Source organism: Oreochromis aureus, linkage group 15 (assembly GCF_013358895.1).
Source record: "Oreochromis aureus strain Israel breed Guangdong linkage group 15, ZZ_aureus, whole genome shotgun sequence".
In the NCBI taxonomy this organism is placed as follows: domain Eukaryota; kingdom Metazoa; phylum Chordata; class Actinopteri; order Cichliformes; family Cichlidae; genus Oreochromis; species Oreochromis aureus.
The window spans coordinates 14,341,923-14,354,316 of record NC_052956.1 but is presented as its reverse complement, the minus strand read 5'-3'; the positions used below and the strand labels follow the sequence as shown (position 1 = coordinate 14,354,316).

Sequence of the window (12,394 nt, the reverse complement as noted above, 5' to 3'; positions counted from 1 at the left end):
ATCGCTCCATCCCACATTTAAGTCCTTAAAGTCATATTCTTTTATTGTCTTGACTGTATTTGAAGCTATTTTTATTTTTGTATGATACCTGATTTATATGGAATATGGCTGAAGTAAACTAAAGTCTAAAATACTTAGTCAGTCATTTGTTTAATAGTAATTTAACATTATATAATTCACATATAAAACTATGAATTGTAATTTTACATGTTTTAATAGCATGTAGAATAGCATATGTAGGCAAGTATATTTGTCCTTTTTTATCAAGAAGCAAAGACGAAAAGGAAAAAAAAGAAAGAAAAAGGGCGGGGTTCAGTGGTTGAAACACCCGTCCCCACCAATGCCAAAACCAAATCTACGCCCTTGATATTGCTGGATTATGAGCGGCATCGTTTATTTGTCGGATTTGGTGTGAAAAGTGACTTCAAATGGGAGATTATGAATAGATGTTGATTGTATCTGTCTGGATGCATAAAATATACAAATCCGGGTCCTCGCTGCTATCTGGAGCCAGTAAATGTATACAAACTGTAAATTACCCTCTGGGTGTCTCCCCCGTTTTCGGCACTGCCTGAATTAACAGCGTCAGGAGGAGAGAAATGCGCTTCCACGAGGGTAAACATTTATTTACGGCAGATTTACGAATTAATATGTTTTAAAACTAATGTTGCATTTAAAATGTTTAAACAATGATAAGTTCGTTTGGTGTTTCCAAATAATAATAAAAAATTAGCTACATATTGATATTAATCGTCTTTTATTTTCGAGGATTATTATTTTGAACAGCAGTTACTATTTAACTTCATGAAAATAAAAAGATAAATTTAACCAAAGTTACCTACACGAGCGGCTTATTTTTCTGAAATTTAATTGCTGTTTGTGTTAGTTGAATTTTCTAGTTGCACTGTTTACAAGCAAACAGCAGCCAAGCATGCATCGCACAGAATATGTTTGTTAATAGTGTGGCTATGAGAGTAATAATAATACGATTTTCAAGGTAAGAAAACATTTTATTTACAACATTTTCAGTGCAAATTATTAACAAAATAGCATATATATATATATATATATATATATATATATATATATATATATATATATATATATATATATATATATATATGTATGAACACTGGCGTGATGTTCTGAGATCTCATTCATAACGTGAAACGAGTGGTTCATAACCTCAAAATAAAATTCACAACCCCGTATTTCCTTCGCATGAGGAAAACATCATGCACACAGAAGCTCTTGAGAGGAAAACGACAGTAAGCAGACATTGAAGAAGGCCGGAAGTCTGCCTTTTGTTTCTTTTCTTTTTTCTTTAAACTTTACGTGCACTGTGGTTTTATTAAAAACAGATCAAATTTAGTAAAATTCACACCATAATCTGCAGCATGCTGGGAGTATTTTGCAATAAAGCTGTGTATTTGCGTCACGTGTTTCCAGGAATTAAACCGACCTTTCAAGCTTAACTTCTCCACCACAGCAGCGGGAAGTGATACTGACTCCTCGGTGTCTGAACATACTGTCGTTCTTCTGTCAAAAAATATTAATAAAATCTCGTTCTTCTAATGAGTGTTCGTGACCTAAATACGCGCGGCGTCCTCATATTAGCACCTGTGATGCCGCTGTGTCTGTGACTGTGGCCACCGTCTCCGTGCTGCTCGCCGGCGCGCTCCCGTTCATGATCACGCTGGGCTTATTGTGCTCAGAAATGTCCAAGTGTCCATCAGCGCTTTCCTCCCCGGCCTCGTCGGATTCACAATCGCTCCTGCCTTCGCTCTCACACTCAGACTCCAGCGGCTCTTTGGGCTCCCTGCCGCCGGAATCAGACAGATTCTTCTCGCCCTTCTCGTCCTTCTCCTTATCCTTCTGGGCCTGCGCTTCTTTGGAGTGTCTCCACTTCATGCGTCTGTTCTGAAACCAAACCTTCACCTGAAAGCAAACGTTCAAGTCAAGAAGCGTTAAACTCTCTTACTCCCCTTCCCCTAAACAACCCCTAAACCTTCACACAAACTGGAGCAGCATTTCAAGGGTTAAACAGTTTTTGTTCAAGGAAAAAAATCCCAATATTTTTTTTCTTTCCTCTCTTGTTAAAAATGAAAAATAGTCGACACAATTCAAGGCAAACCACTGCCCAGGAACATTTCACTTTACCAGGTGAATCCCACTGGTACAAAGGAGCAGTCCAAAAGCAATAAACACCACAATGCAAATGCAAGAGCTATAAAACCTCTGCAGATGACAAGAAGTTGGAACCCTCATATAAAATATATCCTCAAATGTGACATAATAAAAATATATGATTAATTAAATATGAGAATCTGTTTCTATTTTAGTTATTAGCATTAATGTTGCTTGGTGAGATTAAATGAGGCTAAGTGAAGAAATGCAAACACAAAAGAAACGTGGCGAAAGGTTGCCCAATATATGGTGAGATCTGGCACATGGCAGAAAGCCTCTTAGCCAATCACATTGCACCATACAGTCACAATGCTGCCTGAGGTGGAGGTCAAAGCCTGTTAGGGTTTCAGCTTTATTACTCATTTCCTATTTTTTCTCTTTGTTCTGTTTAAACGAGCTAAAAAAAAAAAAAAAAAAAAAAAAAAAAGACAGAAAAAAAGAAGGAGAAAAAAGATTGAAAACAACCTTTTGGGAGAATTCAGAATGTAAGGAGGCACAAAAATCATCTGACCTCCTCATTGGCTACAAGTGAGGACGCTGAGTTTGGCAACAGCTGGGTTGACTAGCCTACAGTGAAGTATGAGAAACAAGCACACTGTGGGTATTTTACAGTGTGTGCAATGATTTAGAGGGCAGAGAGGTCAGCTTTTAGAGCAGGGGAATTGGGGTAAACATAAACTGGGGGTTGGTTTGACTGGGCAATTTTATGGGGGTAAATGGGTTCATAACTCGAGTGTATTTAAAATGCTTCATGTCTTGTTTTTTATGACTCATCTTGGATCAGAACAACTTGTTGCCTTGACTTCTCCTGGATCTATTTTAAAAGATACCTTAGGTTACGTAGAATAAATATATGAAAGAAGGTTTACATGAGCTGTTGATAAATTAAATAACAATCTGCAAATCTGTCTCTGAGAAAATAATAATAATAATGATAATAATAATAATAATAATAATAATAATAATCATACCAACAAGAAGAAGAAGAAGAAGAGGAAGAAGAAAAACAATGACTTAAACAGGCCAGTGCGGGCCCCATCCTCCTGAGTAAACACTGCATCTTACCTGAGCGTCTGTCAGTCCCAGCATGGCAGCCAGCTGCTTTCTGTCTGGCTTGGTGACGTACTTCTGTATTTCAAATCTTTTCTCCAGTCCTTTCCTCTGCAGGTTTGAAAACACCGCTCTGGACCATGACCTTTTCCTCTTGTACGTCTGAGGCATCGTGTCTTTTGTGAGGACAGCGTATGGACCTAAAAGGAGAAAAAAAGAAAGAAAAGGACAAAAGAAAAGAAAAAACACGATGAGGTTAAAAAAAAAATAGACTCCAACAGTCATAGTGGACATTCTCAGCAGGTGTGTCACACATTTAAAAAAATATTAGATTTTTTTTTCCGTCTGCTACAGTCCTATAGTGTGATGTCTACCTGGGAAGGTGTCCTGAAACTGATGCTGGCCTGATTGTCTGCTGCTGCTGCTGCCTAGTGAACTCATCATGGAGGACGCGTCGCTCATCCCGGGGTCTATGGAGGAGAAGAACTGGCTGGCTGAAGGCTGAACGGGGACGTGGATGCCTGACTGACGGTTCGAGCTAACGATGGATGCGAGATCTGTTATAGAGAGCGAGAGATGAGGGGCTTCAGTCAGCACACAGTTATCGCAGAGACACACACTTACACCTCCGCTCTTTTCTGCTGGGGGCAAACATGGTCAAGTTTAAAATAAAGTTTGGGGGGGATGGGGGGACTTTTCTGACTTTATAACCCGGATTTGATTTGGTTAAAGTACTGCGTAACAATCTTCCAGCTGCGTTGTTGCAGTTTGAAGCTGATCCTGACCTCTGACCTCTTGTTAGGGGGGGCAAGAGAGGAGAAGATTTCCCCACAGGACTCGTTAATGCGAGACTATGTGCGGCCCGGACTCTGTCACCAATCTGTCAGTGTTATAAAGTGGAGCAGGTTGCTTCTGGTTTCAGTTTCTAAGCTTTGGATGTGATTTTGTGTTATCTTCTTGTACAGCTATGTGGTGTCATCGAAATATTTAAGGTAATAAACACACCCCTGTTTGTTGTTTAACCGCCTCTAAAATGTAACTTGAGTGGGATAAAAACCTCTCCGCTCACCTCTTAGTGACGACTTTTCTTTGCATTTTGGATCAAAGTCTGTAGACAGTATCCGATCAATTCCAAATTTGAGGTCTTTGCTTGAAGGCGGGGGGGCTTGTTGGGAGTTAAATGCCGTTCTGGGGACTGAGGTTAGTTGTAGTCCGTGTCTGTGGTAGGGAGACGCCGGATTCACCCTGGCACCGTACGGCTCCGGCGCAACGGGAGAAGGGCGCAGCGGAGAGTTGCCCGAGTGCCCCTGCTGTGCGCGATGGTGGTGGTGTCCCATGTGCACCATGAGGGCCGACGATCCCGGGATGTTCTCCGCATCTCCAGCCTGCAAAATGTCTGCGATGCAAAACGAGGGTTTCTTCATGGTATCCACAGCGAAGCCCCCCGCGCAGTACGCGGACCAGAGGCTGAAGTTTGATGCATAAAACGGATTGAGCCCGGCCGTGTACATCCCGGAGCTTCTAATGCGTCGCGCTGTTGCTCAGAAGTGGGTATAAAAGGACAGGCATGTAAAAAAGCACGGGTAGCGTTTTAGGAGGACAGATGATCGTGCTCTTTGTGTAAGTGCCAAATCGCTCTCTCAACTCTGAAATCCTAACCCTGCAGTTCCACTCTGAAGTTCCTCCGCTGACACTGATTGGTCGCTGTCGGAGCCAATGGATGTTTTGCATTTGCTCACATCACGCCCTTGTAAATGAGGATGATGTGTAACATAGTCTCTCTCTCTTTCATACACACACACACACACACACACGGCTCGTTGGAGCAATTTTGATCCTGAGATGATGGATTGATCACTTAAAGAGAACCTCCTCCTCACTCATATCACCACATACAAAAACAGTCATTACGCACAGGGACTGTCATGTTAATTTCGATTCTTCTTCGTGGAAATTGACGCGGACTTTAAATATAGGTCTGTTTTTTGTCTTCTTTTTTTTAACAAAATAAGTTTGAAATGAAATCGAAAGACAGGCAACACGCAGTGATGCGAAAATCACTATTTAATAATGAACTGTCAACTGTTAAAACCCCGGGCCCAGGAGAGTCTCTATTAGCTCCATCTCATCCTGTTTTTGATGGGCTGTGATTCGTGTTAAATGAGCGGATATGCCTGCTAGATTTGCCCCCAAAATAGAACATGTTTTAGTATTTTAGGATACAGCAGAAATCCTTATTTCTTCCGGAGCTGAGGGGGGGAGAAACTTTATAATGACTGTTAGAACTTCCCTTTTTCAATATTTGTGCAACTTTATCTCGACCTGCAAGTTGCACGGTGACGCAAATCCGTCCCCATGCTCATAATAAACAGAGGAAATCTATTCCCCTCTAAAGCGAAAACACAATTAACTTCAGAGGCGATACTTCATCCGCAAGGCCCCTCAAGATTCACACACGCTGGGCCTCGGCCAATAAGATTTTATAATCAGGGACTTTGCTTAGAATTTATCCTGCAGCCTGGCTTGGTTGACCCCACCAAAAACTGATTTTTAGTATCTCTGATAATACTGTTTTTGTAAGTGTGACTGTCTGCGCTGTCTGCATTTTAAGTTTAAATAAACTGCCCTTCACTTTCTTTTCCTCTGTTACTGTCGTGTCTTGATTCTGTTTTCGGGTCCCCCTCCTCCTTCCTCAAAGACTCCGATCGCATGTTTCTCTTGCATGTGTTGAAACAATGGCTTCTGAAGCTCGCATTCATTTAGTCTTGATTCATGCGGGCGGAAGGGCCGATGACCCTGACTGCCCGCTATCATGATGTTTTCGAGTGACACTTTTCCGGGTTAAATTTAGAAATGACATTTAACGTTTGCCCTCCACCGTGCAGTCAAAACAATCCAGGGAAGAGGATGTAGCAGACGCAGCACGCCTCGAGTTATTTCAGGTGCAGCTGATGAGCTTTTTCGGTGGGAAGTTTATAAGAAAACAGGCCTCAGATCGGCCTTTACGCACAGCTTACTGTCACTGCGTAAACTGTGAATGGCAGGGAGAGGGTGAACCCATTTTAGCCCAATCAAGTTTCATAGCTCGGGAGAGCACTGCTGCTTTGAAAATATAAGTTCTGGCGCACATTTATGAGCCAATCTGGAAAATATAAGAAACTGCAGAAAGTGAGTATGAGGGTAAGAAGGCGGCTCATACAACGCAAAGGGAGGCACGGAGAGAACAACGTTTTTAAAGATTTTAAAGACATCAGGCCAGGGGGCTTTTCGTGCCAAACAGCTTTTCATTTAAGCGATTTTTAAAGCTCTTAAAGAGACAGTACCGGTGTTCACCTTTTGAGGGTAACCGCAGAAGAAAAAATCTTTGGAAGGAAAAAAAATGCTGATTTCACAGATTTTACTGATGATTTGTGGAAGAAATTCTTCACCTTTATCGCCCCTTTCCTCGGTGAGGCTGAATAAATGATGGCAGGTGGGGTATAGAGCCAGCGATTGTGCCTGTCTCTGGTTAAGGGACTGTAAGTGCATGAAACTTGAATGAGTGTGACTGGGGTTTTCTGAAGTAGTCTGGACACAGAATATGTCATCCAAATATCGTGCGTGTCACCTCTTAGTCAAGCCCTTAATGGAAGTAAAGACTGCTTATTCCTTCACAGTTACGCACTGTACTCCAAACCTTCTGTATGAGACAGAGATATTTTTATTTTATTGTACAGTTAGAGTTTGGCCTTCTTTGCAGGCTTAGAATTGATATGAAAAATGATAATCGTATAAATATAATATTTAATATCTAATGAACCTTTCTGACTTAAACTTTCTAATAAAACAAACAAATACAGGAAAAACATTTCTCAAAACTTTTACAGTGCCTGCATATACGCTATATATGTGTATTACATGCAAAAATAACTGTAATGTGACCGTGTTCGTGCAATTTTAGTATCTTTAAAAAAAATCATATTTGTAGTGCATTTCTGCTTATGGGGCAGAAGAGAAGAAGTGAGGGTGAGTGTAGGGGGAGGTTGAGTGAAATCTTGGCTGGGGGAATCACGTTGGGTCTCACCTACTGTGAAGGTTTTAGGACTGACTTCACTGTGTGCATGCACTGGGTTTGGTGTGTTCTCATCCTTCTAAGAGTGGTGTGCGCATTTTTAGGCTGCAGAGCAGATTGCAGAGGCATCCCCCGGGCGTCATAGCTTCGCTCCCCCCCGACCTCATTTTAAAGTGCACCAGTTTTGACATACAGCCGGTCATCTTACCTGTACTTTTTGTGGCTGTTGTTTGATTTCAGGTCTCTGACAGATTACCAGTTTTTACATAACACATTATATAGTAGTTTAAGGGTTGCTTTTCTGTAGGTGTCCAAAAAGTTTGAATCTTTTTTTTACTGTTCTGCTAGTAATACTTCTGTGCTCATAAACACAGAGTTCATTTACTCGTAATTGGAGGGTTTTTTAAATTATTGTGTGTATTTTTTGATTTTCCTACATCACAGGTTTCGAAGACTTCTTCCATCACGGCTAAAATCTCTCCAACCTTTGAGTTTATTTTAAAAAGTCCAAGAAAATTGAAGATCCCCCCCCCCCCCCCCATGAATCACTGAGAGCTCACCGCCCATTAAAAGACCAATAAAATATGTTAGAAGATTAAAACGCTAATGAGGGCTCAGCTGAACAATCAACTGCAGAGTGCAATCAGAGCTTAAACAAACAACATGAAACCCAAAATCTCAAAGCGTTCATGAGTCACATGCTAGCTGTGGGGGGAAAACAAAGCCGTGCAATCTTGCACTGTTGACTACCTGAAGTTTAAAGCGTCCGACGGAGCCTATTGTTGTCGCCTGATTGCTCGCTGTGTGTTTTTCAGGAAGTCTTATCAGTCGGAGGAAAACTGAATGAGCACCTCGCACCATAGCCCTACAGGATCACATGCTGCTGGACAGAATTAAACGATTTCCATTATTACACCGAGAATTATTGCTCCCCTCTCGTAAGGCTCCAGCTCAGGCCAAGATTACTATTTCTGGCGATGTTTGCCTCAGGAAGGAACTTTCGCAGATTTAATGGGACCTGGGCCATTGTACACAGCCTTCTGTATGGCACACTGCCACCATTTCCACAGAGAGAAAAAAGAACTTAGGGATATGTCTAAAGTCAGTTCAAAACAAGCCCGTCCCGTTTGTGTGACCCTGAACACATCCCGTGTATTTCAGACTCTGAACTCTGTCCGAGGTTGAAATGAATGGTCTCTAATTTACACGCAGGAGGTTAAATGTCAAAGTGACAGCAACCACAGTCTGCTTTTTTTCATTTTTTTTTGAATGAATGAAACACGAATGATTGTTCGTCCAATTACGATTACTTTTGATCACATAGTAAACATGTTATGGATTTATGGATAACAGTATTGAGGATTGTTTTAATCTAAGTAGAAGTGCCACAGTGCATTTAGAAGAAAACAAAAACAAAATCGTTCTTTAGGCACAAAGTGGCTCATTTTTATAAACATCATATAATTTTTACTCATGAATAAATCGTGGGTAAGCTCCGTTTTAGTGCTGCAGACCTCAAAGTCTAAGTTATATCAATGTGTTTTATTTCATGCCGATACAGGATATTAGATATGAGATAATTTAGCAGAAGGAATATAAAGTAATATATAAAAAAGAAAAATACATACACACGTGTAAATGTGCGTAGGCCCTTTTTCATTTCTGACTCGGAATAAGCAATTTATATAAATATCTATTGTTTTTACTAATCATTAAATTCATTAATCATAAATATTTATGTAATTAAATGAAACCCTTTTACAATCTAACACGCTCTGTGATCAGCAGGTTATGGGTTAAATAGTGATTATTTACACAGATAACATGTGGAATATTAATGATATACGAAGGCTCTAAATCAGGGGTGTCGAACTCCAGGCCTCGAGGGCCGGTGTCCTGCAGGTTTTAGATAACACCCTGGGTCAACACACCTGAATCAAATGATTAGTTCATTACCAGGCTTCTGGATAACTGCAAGACACGTTGAGGAGGTAATTTAGCCATTTGAATCAGCTGTATTGGATAAAGGACACATGTAAAACCTGCAGGACACCGGCCCTCGAGGCCTGGAGTTCGACACCTGTGCTCTAAATGTTCGAGTAGCTCCCCCTAGTGACAGCAATGAAAAACAGCTCTCTCTGTTATTGCTCCGTGCTGATTTTTTTAAGGTGGTAAATTTGTTTATTCCAAGCATTCAAAAGAACAAAGTGCATTTTGTTTTTATTTTTTATTTTTTTTAATGAAACAATAAATTGCACGTTCAAAAATAAAGCATTACTCTACACGTTAATCTCTTGTATATAAAGAAGTCGATTGTTTGAAAAGGAATGGAAAGAAGGATAAACTTATGTAATCCCACCACTTCGTCTCTTTACAGTAATTACAATATTTTTTTTCAATTAACTGGCTCATGTCCCATATACGCATACATGTACATTCATATCTATATGTGTGTATACAATTTACCAGCACCTACTTATATCTGTACATAGAATCATTCATACACACAGACACTTACAGAGAGTACATCCTGCATATTTATCCTGTATTAAATAAACAATCCTTCTTATACTGTAATATATATGTATTCATCCTTATATGCATTTTCACATAAGAATACATATGCGTCCCAGGGCAGCTGTGGCTACAATGTAGCTTGCCATCACCAGTGTGTGAATGTGTGTGTGTGTGAATGGGTGAATGACTGAATGTAGTGTAAAGCGCTTTGGGGTCCTTAGGGACTAAGTAAAGCGCTATACAAATACAGGCCATTTACCATTTACATACACATGTACACAATCATTCACATATATCATGTACCACACATACCATTTGGTACACTGATGAAGACATTCCACACATTTTTTAATCTACTTTTGATTTTTTTTAAAGTATTTTTTAAGACGGAAAAATGTTTGAACACTGATGCTGTTCTGCTGAAACTATTCACTCCACAGACTAACACACAAAGGATTTTCATTGCTGTCCATGTTTTGCGGTCCTTTAAATAAAACCTTGCACTCAGATAGACACCCACCCCTGTCTATCAGAGAGTATTTGAATAAACAGACGAGTATTTGCAGCTGGTTTGGAAAAGGGAAGAAAGAAAACACTTAAAGATGCCACTGTTGTTGTTTTACATTAGGACACTGTGTAGTTTTGTAGAATAAATGAAAAACAAATCAGTAACAAAAATAATGTTTTATGATTTTTGTTGTTTATTTGAGCCTCCTGAGAGCCAGTGTCCTCATATTGGGATATTGCATTTTTGGCTTTTCTGCACCTTAAACTTTATTCTGCTCAATAAAGTGTTTTGTACTAATTTAAACAGTGTTCATTTCAATTTCATTATTTCAATAAAATAATCAAATTGGACTTATTTTTTTTTTAACTGTTTTCTGTTCAAAATTGCTGTTTGGTTTCTGTACTTACCAGTTACAACAAATTTCAAAAAGCTAGGAGAAAAAGTCGGAATTTAAGGTTATTTTTACATTTCCATGGCTAGAGGAAAATTAGTTTTTTGCTGCCAGTATTCCTATTATACCAGCAAAAACAAAAGAAAAACACACACCAAATAAGAAAAAAGTGTAAAAGTGCTACACTAGTACTAGTAATCCAAACATATGGTATTTGTCAGGATTTAAGCATATAGCACTCACAAAAAGACACAAAGGCTTTTAGTCCTTTAAAAATGTTTAGCCTGAGAACAAATTATTTTTACTCGTGTGAGTGACATTTTTAATATTATAGGACAAACTCACAAGTAGCTGCTGTTTTTTATGTGCATCCCATGCCTGTTATGTATAATACTTAAATTCACTTCACCCACTTTACATGAAAACTTCCATTTTATTGCACGTTTTAATACCGCATTTATTGCAATGTTCATATGAGTGAGGACGAGAAAGCAAGAAATTGTGGTTGCCACATTGCCACATGAATGGAAAATACAGACATAAATAAAATAAAATAAATAAAAATCAGAAAATACCTTATCCATATTTAGGGCAAAAGGTAAACTTTTAGGGGTTTTCTGGCTGTCGGTGAAAGTCTAGAGTTGGCCGCATCTGCTTTGAATTAAAATGTCAGTTTTAGAAATCATTAAATCTGCAGCTTTGTTTGTCTAATAACCTGCTGATCGCCCACGTGTTTTTATAACTATCTGAAGAAAAAGACGGATTATGGCAGGTACCGAAAATGAATCCGCTCTGCTGAGATCCTATGAGAGTAAATCCCATTACAGCACCGTGTTTCCTTTTGTGGTATCTGGGTTTTCACTCTCTGCTCTGCGCAGTCATAGTTGGACACATTAAGTGATCATTAGCTGGACATTGGAGTGGCAGACTAATCACACTCACCACAGCCCGGCCTCTGCTGTAAACAACCTAAGGGGCATGCTTTAATGGAGGCTTTTAAAATATGATGGTGACTCGGTGCCTTTGAGCAAAGCCGTCTGTTTACATTAAAACAGATTAAAGTCGCTTCTTGTACAGAGGTTCGGGGCCCTCTGCAGCTCCAGTGTGCAAACGTACACACGTATAAATCCCGCGTACTGTAAGCAGCTGCGGGCTGAAGGCTGCAGGAGAGGAGCCTACTAATGGAAACACAAAGGTCATAATAACAAACCATTAGGCTCGCTGCCTCTCCAGAGGGGTGCCACGAGGAGCATGAACCACCAGGCCATTGCAGTCAGATCTGCTTATAAATGTCATTTTCCAATTAAATGGGGAACAAAATGCGCAAAATAAGTTGCTATAAAGTCACACACTGTATAGAAATCTTTCTGCAGATGCACCGAGGGCACAAGGTTTGATGCAGAGCAGCTCAGCCTGGAGCTTTTAATAGTTCATACAGGCAAACCCGCTGCTCTCTAACGCTGGTCTACTGAAAAAGTTTGGTCTGCTTCAGATATGATAATAACAGCCTCCGCGTCAGTAAAGTTAAAGTGAATTAGATTAAAATGACAGGCAATAATTATAAGGTTGCAGGCCTATCTATCTATCTATCTATCTATCTATCTATCTATCTATCTATCTATCTATCTATCTATCTATCTATCTATCTATCTATCTATCTATCTATCTATCTATCTATCTATCTATCTAT

At 39.8% G+C, this 12,394-nt stretch overlaps 1 protein-coding gene across 2 annotated transcripts; it reads right to left on the bottom strand.

The window, feature by feature from the left end:
* Positions 1-1,105: 1,105 nt before the first annotated feature.
* On the bottom strand, positions 1,106-4,923 carry hlx1 (H2.0-like homeo box 1 (Drosophila)). 2 transcript variants are annotated; one of them, XM_031730175.2, is made up of 4 exons: positions 4,307-4,920; positions 3,612-3,794; positions 3,253-3,437; positions 1,107-1,938 (listed from the first exon to the last, which is right to left on the bottom strand). In XM_031730175.2, the coding sequence occupies exons 1-4, from the start codon at positions 4,746-4,748 to the stop codon at positions 1,609-1,611; spliced, it is 1,140 nt and encodes a 379-aa protein (XP_031586035.1). In that variant the 5' UTR covers positions 4,749-4,920; the 3' UTR covers positions 1,107-1,608. The 2 variants fall into 2 exon arrangements, with proteins under 2 accessions (XP_031586036.1, XP_031586035.1); XM_031730176.2 differs by lacking the exon at positions 3,612-3,794 and having other exon boundaries at positions 1,106-1,938; positions 4,307-4,923.
* Between the last annotated feature and the right edge of the window lie 7,471 nt (positions 4,924-12,394).

Excerpts from the sequence above, each read along its gene's own strand:
- hlx1 (XM_031730175.2), bottom strand. The coding sequence starts at position 4,748 with ATGTACACGGCCGGGCTCAATCCGTTTTATGCATCAAACTTCAGCCTC. Across the intron at positions 3,438-3,611 it reads GTTTCAGGACACCTTCCCAG|GTCCATACGCTGTCCTCACA; the intron begins GTAGACATCACA and ends TTCTCCTTTTAG. Across the intron at positions 1,939-3,252 it reads TGGGACTGACAGACGCTCAG|GTGAAGGTTTGGTTTCAGAA; the intron begins GTAAGATGCAGT and ends GTTTGCTTTCAG.